The sequence below is a fragment of the Brachyhypopomus gauderio genome, chromosome 14, assembly GCF_052324685.1.
Source record: "Brachyhypopomus gauderio isolate BG-103 chromosome 14, BGAUD_0.2, whole genome shotgun sequence".
Classification (NCBI taxonomy): domain Eukaryota; kingdom Metazoa; phylum Chordata; class Actinopteri; order Gymnotiformes; family Hypopomidae; genus Brachyhypopomus; species Brachyhypopomus gauderio.
Window position 1 is genome coordinate 16694121 of NC_135224.1, and position 13274 is coordinate 16707394.

The window sequence follows — 13274 nt, forward strand, 5'->3', positions numbered from 1 at the left end:
TATTTGCAAAAAAAAAACCACAAGGACTGCAACTATATGCAATTATAATAAAGTATCTTAGGACCAAATGAAGGGAGTGGTAGGGAGATGTCCCTACGCCTGTCTTACCACCTGTAACGATAGGTAGCTGGAATGACGGCAAGAGAGACTGGACACAAGTGCAGGAGAAATTTAATATTAACAAATCAGACAAAGTAACTGAAGCAAACAATAAACAAATCCAATGGAAACATGAGCAGCTGAGTAAATCACAAAGGCAATAACAGGACTAAGACATGGAGCTAGGAACAACACATGACAGGGACAAAACCGAAAACAACAACCAACACTAACCCAGAGACCCTGTGTTTGGCTCAGTGGTATCTGTGGAGGTATGACTGGCCTTTCAGGTAATGAATACCTGTGCTTCCATATACAGGCTTGATGTATAACAGCTTTGACATCACCCCACAGTTATAGTCCAATGTTCAATCCATTAATAATCATGCCATTTCAACAGAACATGTCCCTCCTGTCACACAAAATCTTTTGGCAGATGATCCTCAGTGTAGCTGTTTGTCTTCTCCATAAAAATATATAAGTAAAAAATCCCTGGACATCCTATTCTATTTGGTTGTTCCTGCCCAACAGAAACAATATCCTTGATGATGTTATCGAAGTGAGACTTTTATATTTCATTCATATGTTATTTTACTCATGTTCTACACTTGTATTTATAAATAACCTGTGTTAAGTGCTATGAAAGTTCATGCACTGCAAAAGGGCCTCTGTTCTAGTCTTTACAACAGAGGGCACCTTGGTATGCTAGACCTGACTTTCACCACTCTGGAACAGAGATAATGCAAAGACTGCTAACATCTCTAATCTAAACAGTATGAGTCTTCACAGAGACACAGAATGACCACAGGCATATCCATGTTATGCAGAAATAAACAGGCAGGCTAAAACAAACACAACAATGCGCAAGAAAACTAGGAACTTGGTATCAATCGACAGGATGCATAGAGACATGGAGCAAAAATTGTCAAAATACAAATGGAAAATATAACAAACATACAAACAGGAAGCAGGTTATATATGACAATAACTTGGTAAGTCTGTCCTGATGTCTTGTGTCTGGAGTGGGAAGATGAAGGTCTCACAGGACACCTCTCCGTTTGCTGGTGCAGCGTGGGTGAAGACGCAGGGTTTGAACGCTGTGTCATGCAACCTCTAAAGGAGCCTTGGCACTGAACGTCCCACTCTGGATTCGATTCTTTTCAGCACGCTCTTTATTCCGCTGGTCCTCTTGCACTCTCCACTTCTCATTCTCCCTCTGCTGTCGGTTTTTTTCTTGTTGTTCCAGTGCTGCTTTCTGATTCATCACCTCTTGCTTTTCACGCTCGAGTTGCTCTGCCCTTCGTTTTGCTTCATCTTTCTCCCTTATAAGACCACTATTATCATTTCCCATTTTGAAATGACGTACTGTAGTTTCCAACTGATGCTATGCTGCAAATTACTGAACTGTAGAGAAGAAAAGACAGTTTCCACCGATATGATATCCCAGGATAAAACATGTTAGGTTTAAAACAATGTGAATTTTAATGGAATGCGCCAAGGCCAAAAAACTATATTTCAAAAAGAAGTTTTAGTACTGTTACAGTAAGGTTTTGGATTACACTATGACTAAAATAACAGTGAATGTAATATAAATCTTCATTATGAAATACGTCTTTCTCAATGTGCATATAGACTTTTACAAAAGAAATGTGTTAAATGACAGAACACACCCCCTACACACACCCACATCCCCCAACCCTGGTTTCACTTTTTTCCTTTTACAATTGTTTTATGGTTTTAGACATTGCATTGTTAGGGAAACAATCTGTGCAAGTTTTCCTAATGATTAGATTGTTATACTATTTAGCCATTATTTTCATTAGACTTCTCAAACATCCACACCTACAGCGGTCGACAATAAGAAGTCCTTATCTTATTTCTTTTTGTGCTATACTCTTTTACATTAGGCTATAAGCATCATTTCCACATACACTATAATTTTCCACTAAAGACCCGGTCTGTTTCACGCCATTACTGATATTACTGTGCATGCGTCTAATTTTATATGTCAAGCCAGCCTCGTGGAACTTATTTGTAAGGTGAACGTGTTTCTTAAAAGCACCACACCAAAGAAAACAAAACCGAAAAACTTTGGGGGTTGTTTTGGTCCTTACCTTTATCTGTTATGGTCAACTTTCGCTGATCTGAAGACCAAGCACTTGAGCTGTAAGCTTATTTGTAGAGGAATGAAGCTGTAGGAAACCACGTGACTCCGCATCATAGCCGAATGCGTAGTGTTCTGAGGGGTCAGTTATTCAGCTTCTAAGCAATTTTACGGTTTAGTTTCTGATGTTCTTTCTTCCACAACGCTACAAAAGTTAAAGTATGCCTTATTCGGAAATCTGTAGCCCTAGAGTGGTGTTGTAAGAAAAAAAAATGTTTTCAATCCTGGATAATGAATTATGGATTGTTTCATTTTCTATTTCATGTGAACAAGTGACTTAGCTTGAAGATTTCCGGAGCCTATTACGTGCCTAATCGATTTCTTGAAAACCACTGAAATAAGGAAATTCCCATGATCGTTTTAACGACACAGAGATTGACGTGAAAGCGTATATATCGCTCTTATTAACCTACCGCAGTCACACTGTTCTCGCCTGATTTTCAGTTTTCTTTTATGGTGTAAGAAACTATAAAACTATATTTAAAATGACTTCAGTGTTTACGGTTCATGAATACACTGGCTTCTGGCATGTTTCATTTTATTAATCAAATATTCGTATTTAAAGTCCTTAATTCATGAAGATCCCCCTCAAGAGTTGTCACATTTGTCTTTTTATTCCAATGAACTAGGCTACATAATATTCCACTCATCCTGAGCTGAGATTCGTATACTTTCTTGAAATTTGCCAGCATGAAAAGTATGACAACGAACTGGGAACAACGAACTTTCCTTCATTATCCTTAGTGGAGGTAAACTGGAGAAGGTGGGGCTTGTGTTCCTCATAAATACAGTGCTGGCTTCACTCTGCATATCTGACGACCGGAGCAGCCGATGCAGAACGCTGACGAAAATCATTTTGTTAAGAAACTATCAAAGAGATCCTTCGTGATAAAAGAAGGTAAGGACTATTCATAAATTTCTTCTTAATGTTTGATTTCTAGATAGAGGATTTACGGTCAAGTCATCAGCTCTTTAAATGTTATGCGCCTGCTACATTTTATGGCATTTCGCTGCTCATTGCATACTAAGGCTGTCTATGGACAGAGAAACACTTCCCTATTTTTTTTAAGAGATTTGGCGTAGACTTTCTCTACATTCAATAAAGTACTTTAATTGATTTAACTAATTTACTTGCATCATTACAATAAACACAATTAGTTGTGCATTTCAATTGCTTAGTAAGCATGCAAAATAGTTTTAATGTTTGCCTGGAGTTTATTGTAGGGCTTGACTACCAGCAAAAAGGGGTATGCTGCAAATGTTCAGGGCAGGGGTTATGCCATGACTATACCAGTTTTTAATACATTCACATGTAAGTCTTTGTCTGTTTAGTTCTGAGACTGTGGTTTCCTATGTAAGTTTGAACAGATTTCACGCTACCATATCCCAATAAATCCATTTGATCTTCATACTACATTTAGGCAAATGAAAACATTCATGTCATAGGCTGAATTATGATATCAATTTCTCAGTAATCTCAAATAAGCCGCTTTGCCTAGGCTACTACCCCCACGACCCGGACCCAGATAAGCAGATGAAAATGGATGGATGGATGGTTAAACAAAGACTACCACTCTTGGGTGGTAGTAGAATGTTTTTGGCATTATGGGAAAATTCATGAAACCACTCTGAGAATTAAACAGGCATTTAAACACCATTACAAAGACTAGGACGTAAATGTAAATTGGTTTAGTAGAATCTTTTCAAAGACTGCTCAGTTGGCATTTGCAGAATTGCAATACCCCATTATTGTTGGTAGTCAAGCCCACAATAAACTTCAGACAAATATTACAACTACTTTGTTCAGTGTTTATTAAGCAATTGAAATACATTATTAATTGTGTTTAATGATGCAAGCAAATTAGTTAAATCAAGTAAAGTAATGCATATCTACACCAAAGCTCTTATATATTTTACTAAATAATAGTTTCTCTGTGCTTAGGAAGCCTTAGTATGTGGTGAGCAGCAAAATACTGTAAAATGAAGCATATAGGCGCAATACCATTTACAGCACACATGACGTGACAGCGAATCGCTAAAGCACGGACAGCTTGACCATAGTTAGAAACCGGGAGAGCATGCTTTTAAAAGAAAAGTGACAAGTTATTGCAGCTGTGATTAGACCGCTGGCCTAAATGGGAGGACAACCCATGTGTGATTAGAAACAGGTGAAGATATCAGTTCTTGTGAGATGGAGACCTCTGGTGGCAAGAAGTGGAGATACTGACACCTGAATCCTGTTGATGTTAAAAAGCAAAGATATTCAAACTGTTCCCTTGTGAGACCCCCTTCAGCTTTTTTGGGAACACTCCTCAAATAAAATACACTCATCAGTATACAAACTACTGTAGCCTATGTATGAAAAAGAATTAGATAAAATGATGAGATTTTTAAACAACTTTTATTATTAACTGGCTAACAAAAGTATAATAATAAAATAAATAAATAAATAAATAAATACATAACACCCATGACAATTATAATTATCTCCATCCATGCGGCCAAAAAAGTAAATTCCAATCGCTTCTAGGGGAGGTTTTTATCTTGCTTGTCAATGAGTAATAAGTTGTTTGTGGACATTTTCCGACATCTGCTATTCGCCAAGCCCCTATAGTGTCTGACAGTAATAATAATAATAATTTCCACTTATTTAGCGCCTTTCAAAGTACCCAAAAACGCTGTACAGAGAAATACAAAAAAGAACAGACAAGAACAAAACAGACATGTCACGGTGACAGCTCCGGACCCCTCATTGTGGGCATGTCGTTACGTTGTCTGCGTGTAGTTATGTCCATGTTTGTAGTTCCGTGGGTGTGGGTTGTTTGTGAGCGTGTTCGTAGTCTCACCTGTGCCTTGTCCCGTGATCACGAGAGTACGTGTTATACACCTATTTAATGTGCGTTCGCGCAATGTCTCGTGCTCGTCTTTGTCTGAAGCTCGTGTTGTGTGAGTGTGCTTGTGAGAGTGCTTGCGCAATCTGCGCCACTCTCTGTTAATTGTGCTTCACAATAAATGTTTAATGTTCATATACCCACTCGTCGTGCCTGCCTCCTCCCTACATAACAAGACAAAAATAAAAAAACAATAGAAAGAAAAACAGAAATCCCATAGAACAGACCTAAGTTGAGGAAGTTGTGAGAAAATGTTGATTAAATAGATGGGTCTTTAGTTGAGCCTTGAATGTGTTAAGAGATGGTAAGAGACGGAGGGAGAGGGGAAGAGAGTTCCAGAGAGTCGGAGCCGCCTCACTAAAAGATCGACCACCCATGGTGCTCAATTTGAATCTGGGAACAACTAAGAGTCCAGTGTCAGATGATCGAAGCTGGTGAGTAGGGACATAGCGGTGCAAAAGATTAGCCAGATATATGGGAGCCAAACCAGAGAGTGCTTTAAAAGTAAATACTAGAATTTTGTACTGGATACGGAGACTTAGCGGAAGCCAATGAAGATGCTCTAGGACAGGTGTTATATGGTCGTACTTCCTTGCTTGGGTCAGAACATGATCAGCAGTATTCTGAACAGTCTGAAGGGACCGAAGAGACTTAGAGGGAAGACCATAAAAGAGAGAGTTGCAGTAATCAAGTTTGGAAGTGATGAGAGCATGAACCAAGGTTTCAGCAGATTTAGGAGACAGAAATGAACATAGGCGGGAGATACTGCGGAGTTGAAGGAAGGCTGACTTAGTGAGTGAACGTATCTGAGGTTCGAATGAAAGAGTCGGATCAAACAGAACCCCAAGATTACGTGCAACAGGTGATGATTTGACCGGCATACCAGCAACAGTAAGCAATGTCTTAGATGCCACCACACGTTCAAGGACCTTTGAGAGAAATGGTAGATTAGATATTGGGCGATAATTATTTAGAACAGTAGTGTCAAGATTCTGTTTTTTGATAACCAGAGTGATGGCAGATGTCTTTAAATCTAATGGAATGTGACCAGAAACAAGGGAAAGATTAACAAGATGACAGATAGAGGAGGATAGAGAAGAGACGCCCTGTTTAAGCAGAGATGTAGGTATAGGTTTGAGAATGCAGGTAGTAGACTTAGAACTGGTAAGGAGTTTAATTATATGATCAGAGTTAACTAAAGAAAAAAGTGCTTCAGTTTTCATCTTTCAGTTGCACCGTCACCAAAAATTGCTGTACATATGTCGATATCAACAAGGAGAAGAAGGGTCTCTCCTATCGAGCACAGCTCTTTTGCCTATGATATGCTGCTAAATATGATGCTTTTAGAAAATGTTCAGAGGACCTAGTGGGAGTTTATATAGTTCAGTTCACACAAAAAATATTAACTTTTTTTTGAGAGATGACCGCATTTTGTTTGAAAATGAAAATGCTTTTCATTATTCCATATGTGTTTCCTTGTTGTGATTCTAGTTTCCACATGCCATGGTTTAGTTCTCCACTCCTCGCTATTGTAATCACCTGTTCCTGGTTTGTTCCCTTATTAGCCTGCGTCATATACCCTGAGTTTCTGCCTTGTGTTTGCCAGTCATTGTTGCATAGTGGCACTGTTGTAAGTAGCTTTGTTTGTTGCACCCCATTTATTGTACTCAGTCTGTTCCAGCCTCTGTTGTTATTGTCCTTTATTAAGACCATTTGACTGATAATGCACAACTAGCAAACTGAAAACCTGTGCTTTTATTTACAGATGTCTGACTCTGAGGTCATTGAATTGGTTGGTCTTGGAAGACCGTTCCAGTTGGGAATGTTGTATGACTGTCGTAGAGATGCATTAATTCCAGGTACAGAAATATTTCATAACAGACATTTTTGAAAGTTTTTGTTCTTTCACATCAAAAACAATAGGAAATGCAAAACAGCAACTTTAAGGTAAAATCATATGGCTATAATGCTATAATGTTATATAATTGCATGTTATGATTCTACATAACACTGTGACTTAAATATGGATTACATACAAAGAAATAATATGTAACAGCTTATAACTGTTTGAGATTTTACTATACACAGTCACACTGGATCTAAAATGTTTTTTTTATCGTTTGAGATTCATTCATTAACACTATTAGCATAGTTTTGAACATCATATTAAGTACGGCATTTCGGACGGAGCCATTGATTTAGTGTATAATTCATACTGATATTTATGATGTTAACAAGACAAGTGACAGATGATATGGCTAACTGAGATGAACATACTGATGCACACACATAAACATGTAGATGAACAAACGAACATGTAGATGTAGATTTAGGTAATGACAACCTGTGACTATGAGCTGAATAAAAATTCAAAGTGCTCATTAATTGTATATATCATGGTGTTTTCTTAATATAGGAATCACACTCTGGGATTCGGAAGTGCTGAAAAAAAACATAAATGTGAAGCCACAGCCAAACACCGACTTTAAAATCTTTTCCTCACAGTCCAGTGAAGCCAAGTCATCAGCTCTGAATGTCACTGCCTCACTTGAGGCCAGTTTTCTTGGAGGATTAGTCAGTGTAAAAGGGTCAGCAGAGTTCTTAAATAGCAAGAAAAAATCTAAGCACCATTCTCAAGTCACCCTGCAGTACAAGACTATCACACGTTTCGAGCAGCTAACTATGGACCATCTCGGAGCTGGGAACATTAAACACTATAATGTGTTTACGGAGGGCTCTGCCACACATGTTGTTACTGGCATTCTGTATGGTGCTCAGGCTTTTTTTGTTTTTGACAAGGAGATTTCCTCAAATGAAAACCATCAGGAAATAGAAGGAAGCCTATATGCATGCATCAAGAAGATTCCTCAAGTATCAATTGAAGGGCAGGCATCTTTGAAGATGACTGAGGGTGAAAAACAAGAGAGCGACAAATTCAACTGTACCTTCCATGGAGACTTTGCTCTGGACAGAAACCCGGTGACCTTCCTTGATGCCATTAATGTGTACTCAGAGCTTCCAAAGCTTCTTGGGGTAAATGGAGAACGGGCTGTACCTATGAGTGTGTGGCTCTATCCCCTGAAAAAATTTGACTCAACAGCTGCTATGCTAGTTAGAGAAATTAGTGTCAGTCTGGTGCGACGTGCCCGTCATGTCATCGATTCTTTGGATGATACTGACATGCAGTGCCAGGAACTGATGAATGATGATATGGCCAATGTGTTCACTGAAATCAAAGCCAAGCTCAGGAAATTCAAAGACATGTGTTCAGAGTATAAACTGGTGTTCCAAAAACAGCTCTGTAAGCTTCTTCCATCTATAAGAGGAGGAGGAACAGAAGAACAGGAGCTTGTGACTCTACTGACCAGTGTAGAGAGGTCTCCCTTTCAGGGTGCTCTCATATCTGCCTATATGAATGACAGAGAAAATGAGATGAATGTCCTCAGATCATACCTGAACAGAATGAGAGATATCCCTGTGTTTTCCTCCAGTAATAACTTGATAAAAGACATTCTAAAGTCAGCTAATGACTATGTGGTAGTTTTTGCATTCACATCTCTAGATGAGCAAGACTCACTCTTTTCTGACATGGAGAAATTCCTTAAAGAAACATCAGAGAACCATGGCAGAATTATCTCATATGAGCCCAGCTCTCCAAAAGCACAGCAGTGGTTCAGTGGTGATGTGGCTACAAAAACCTTGCAGAGTGTACGTCTGTTCGTAGATTTCAGGGTGGCCAACCATGGAAGAGAAAATGTTGCATTCTGCATTGCATCAATTCCAAACAAAGGCAGCGTAGCCTCGTCAGTCCATGTTTATGATAAGTGCTCACTGCTGAGCTCTCAGTATGAGCTTCCTTCAAAGCCACCTGTACCAACCATTATGTCTGCTGAACATGACTGTATTCATCTGGAAATCAACAAACCAGCACATGGTATCAATAATGTGGAATCCTACATAATCTTGTATCAAACAGTCCAAAGTTCAGAATGGATTAAAGTGAACACTGAGAGTAATTCCACTCAGGTCACTATCAAGGACTTGGAACCAAATAAAGAATATCGCTTTAGTTGCCAGGCTGTATGCTGCCCAGGGGTAAGTCTGAGTAGTGATGCAACGCAATATTATAAGACCCGCCCATGTAGTCCTCCTGGACCTCCCAAAATGAAATGCACAGAGTCAAATGAGATAACAATAACTTGGGACATTCCTAAATCCATTGGAGAGCAAACTGAAGTCATTGATTATCTCATAGAGTACACACAGGATAAGAAAGGTAAACCATGGGTATCTACAAACTCCACAAAGAGAGAATGCACACTGAAGACCCTGAAAAATGACACTCCTTACACAATAAGAGTTTCAGCCAACTGTCAAAACGCAGGAATGAGTCTCCCTGGTGTGGAGACTACTGTAGATCCTTCGAAAAAGTCTAAGAAATCATCACCTGAAACCAGGAGTCAGCTCTTCTTGGAGCAATCTTATGTCATGGGAAAAGGCAATCCAACTGTTCACGTCCTGAAATTTCAATGCCGGTATAGTCAGAATGAGGGAGTCAACTACTGTGTCTTTGGACATAAGGTAGAAGCAGCAAAAAACAAAGTGGTCCTTTTACTTGGGGCTACAGGTTCAGGAAAAACAACCCTCATCAATGCAATGATCAATTACATTCTAGGTGTGAAGTGGGAGGAAAATTATCGTTTCAAATTGATCAACGAAATGACCCATAGATCACAGGCAGAAAGTCAGACAAGTGATGTAACATCTTATGAGCTGTATAACCAACCAGGCTTTCAGGTCCCCTATTCTTTGACCATTGTGGATACTCCAGGTTTTGGAGATACCCGTGGGATAGAACATGACAAACAGATCACAGAGCAGATTAAGAATTTCCTTTGTAATCCTTTAGGGATTCAGCATATTGATGCTGTCTGCTTTGTTATTCAGGCTTCTCTGGCCCGCCTTAGTGCTACTCAGAGATACATCTTTGACTCAATCCTCTCAATCTTTGGGAAAGATATAGCTGAGAATATAATGATTATGGTGACATTTGCACATGGGACAGACATCCCAGCTCTAGAGGCCATCAGAGCAGCTGAGGTTCCCTGTCAAAAAAAAAAAAATGGTCTCCCCACTCACTTCAGTTTCAACAACTCAGCTTTGTATGCTCAGAATGTGACAGAAGATTATTCTAGTAATGACTCAGATGATGAAGACACCCACAGTGTCACTACCAAACAAAATGAGATGACTTGGGGCTCAAACTTTAAAAAAATGAGGTCATTTTTTAGAGCATTGGAGGACATTGAAAGCAAAGATCTCAAACTAACTATACAGGTCTTGGAAGAGCGTGAACGACTTGCAAAGTCCATGCAGGCACTAACATCTCAGATCAAGGCTGGCCTCTCAAAGTGTGCAGAGATTGCAAGCAAAAAGAAGATGTTGAAAATTGAGAATGAAAAGATGAAGGAAAATGAAAACTTTGAACAAGAGGTGGAAGAGGTTAAGGCAAGTAGATCCCCAGTTAACTGCTTCACCGTGAACTGCAACAAGTGTTTTTTCACGTGCCACTCCAGCTGCTTTCTCCCTGAAGAAGATGCCATCAGCACTTGTGCCGTGTTTGATGATGAGAGCAAATGTGTAATGTGCCCTGGAAACTGCCATCATTCCAACCATTTAAAGGAGAAAGTTATGTGGACATATGAAACAATAAAAAAGAAACAAACCATCAAGGAGTTAATGGATAACTTTAACAAGGCAAAGACAGTATTTATGTCCACACAGGATATGTTGGATGCACTAGATAAAGAATACAAAGATATTTATTCCAGGTTGATGGACTTGGTTAAAATGTCTTTCAATTGCCTTAGAAGGTTGGATGAGATTGCCCTGAGACCAAGGTTCCTGTCTGCAAAAGAGTACTTTGACTTACTGATTAAGACGGAGCAGGATGAGAAAAAGCCTGGCTTTGAAGAACGCATTGTCAACCTGCAGAAAATGAAAGAAGAGTCTGAAAACCTGAACAAAATTGCAGAAGGAGAGCATATCTTATATTGAGAGTAGGCTATACTGAATAAAACATTGAGAATGAAAAGCTTCTGCGGCCATGTTTAAAAAACTCGCCTGTACTGTTTAGTGTGATATAGTCCCGTACTGATTGGCTGCCTGAGGTGGAAAGCTGTGGAACCCGATTGGCTGAATAAAGTGGAGGGCTGTGGAATCTGATTTGACTATGATTTGAATATAGTGGAAGACCATGGAAATGAAAATGCATTCTGCTCGGATTGCATTTTCAAAATGCATTTTGACAGAGGTTGAGCGCTGTTGGTATCGTAATGTTATTATAAACAGGAGAGGCGCTATTTCTCCATTAACATTTGAATATTGACATATTTTTAGCATGGTGGTGAGGTTGAAAATTACATTTCAAATGTGTTATCACAAAATGCAAAGCATATTAAGCGAATAGCATTTTACAATTTTGATACAACCTTTGCATGATCACATGAACTTGATAATTCAAATCAGGAAATACATTTTGATTTCAATAAAGGCACAAATAAAGCATCAAAATGTCTGTGTAAATAAAATATGAATAGATGTCTATCACATTGCAAATGTAGGATAAATGGAATTATTACATTTGAATTTGAATTTTGAGCTCAAAGTTGCTTGTATGAGTGGAACATGTAAATGCAAATGCGTATTACATTTTCATTTTAATATTGATACAGAAAAACTTCCTTAATAAAAGGAGCATGGTACTCAAACAAGGTTCTGGACATTGTTTTTATTATTTACTCAGAACACATTTACTCAGATTCCCCCATCAGACTGTGTTAACACACACTAACATTTTAGCCTGGGGAGTATTTTTAGGTTAATTTGTTTAATTTTGAAATTTAGCAATAGATACATTGTACACAAAATATTAACACTCTGTCCCCATCTCATCACACTTTCACACTTACAAGTTTCTTCATGTGACGGGCAGGGAGTGTGAACAAAAAGGAAGCGATCACGCCAAGTCTCAGGGAAAAAGGATGGTTTAATGAAGAAGTGCGCAAACCAAAAACCTGTGAGTAGATCCGAATTAAGGATATAATGACCAGCGGTCAACTGGTAAAAAGACAAGACATATATAAGCAAACAAACGACCCTCAGGTGAGATGGATCACGGGCTCCGCCCACCTGAGGGACGCACACGACGTAACAAAACAACAACAACAGCCGCTGTGGACGTAGGCGACCGGTAGGGGCCGCCTCACCGTGACAGACCCCCCCACCAAGCCGCACTCCCCTCCATTAGGTGTGTGGCACACAGCGGCTGCACACAAAACATGAAGGGGCAGGAAGGCAGGGACAAGGCAGGGACACACCCCCTGCAGTCACACACAACACATAAAACATTAATTAGCTCACCTCCCTGGGCGGGACCCTGGACCGACTGGGCCATTAACAACACAAAACCATACCTGGGTCGGTCACAGGGCCCTCATGCCCTAACCGGCCTTCAGCCAGTGAGCCCCACAGGTGTGAGGACGAGGAGCTACGGCTCCTTTATCGTCCCTCGTGTATGCGTGTGCAGGTTACCTCCCCGAGGCGTGGCTACTTCACCTCCTGGACCTACCTCCTCCCAGATCTGACCCCTGCCTTCTGCTAGGGGTCACCCCAGCCACAAACGAGCAACGCACACTGATTCACATACCCGCTGCCACGCACACACATCACACCACACAACAAGAGCTTTCCCAGGGAAGACGCCCTGGTCCTCGCCGTGCCACACACAACACACACGGTGGAACTCTTGAAACAAACAAACAACAAACACGAAAAGTTTTCCCAGGGAAGACTGCCCTGGTCCTCGCCGTGCCACACACACAACACAAAAGCACGGCGGAACTCTTCACAAAACACCACGCAGATAAACACTTACCACGTGACATGACCACGAACAAAGGAGAAAGAAAAAGAGACTGGCGGCTTCCGGAAGGTGGCTGGTCAACAACAACAACAGCCGCTGTGGACGGAGGCGACCGGTAGGGGTCCGCCTCACTGTGACACCTCAATTATTCATATTTAAGCAAAAATGAACATTTATATTTGTTTGAAGAAGTCTA

At 40.0% G+C, this 13274-nt stretch overlaps 1 protein-coding gene and 1 long non-coding RNA gene across 2 annotated transcripts; one reads left to right on the forward strand and one right to left on the reverse strand.

Moving 5' to 3' along the window:
- Positions 1 to 155: 155 nt before the first annotated feature.
- On the reverse strand, positions 156 to 2291 carry LOC143475140 (uncharacterized). The gene is made up of 2 exons (XR_013120936.1): positions 2214 to 2291; positions 156 to 1503 (listed from the first exon to the last, which is right to left on the reverse strand). It is a non-coding gene; the product is annotated as an uncharacterized LOC143475140 (long non-coding RNA).
- A 792-nt stretch (positions 2292 to 3083) lies between these two features.
- On the forward strand, positions 3084 to 11865 carry LOC143475598 (uncharacterized). The gene is made up of 3 exons (XM_076973481.1): positions 3084 to 3161; positions 6920 to 7013; positions 7571 to 11865. Exons 2-3 carry the CDS (start codon positions 6920 to 6922, stop codon positions 11209 to 11211), a joined length of 3735 nt encoding a protein of 1244 aa, XP_076829596.1. The 5' UTR covers positions 3084 to 3161; the 3' UTR covers positions 11212 to 11865.
- The last annotated feature ends 1409 nt before the right edge of the window (positions 11866 to 13274 follow it).

What these genes read in the sequence shown, in the direction of transcription:
- LOC143475598 (XM_076973481.1), top strand. Translation starts at nt 6,920, where the DNA reads ATGTCTGACTCTGAGGTCATTGAATTGGTTGGTCTTGGAAGACCGTTC. An exon ending in TAGAGATGCATTAATTCCAG is followed by an intron (nt 7,014 to 7,570) that starts GTACAGAAATAT and finishes TTCTTAATATAG; the next exon opens with GAATCACACTCTGGGATTCG.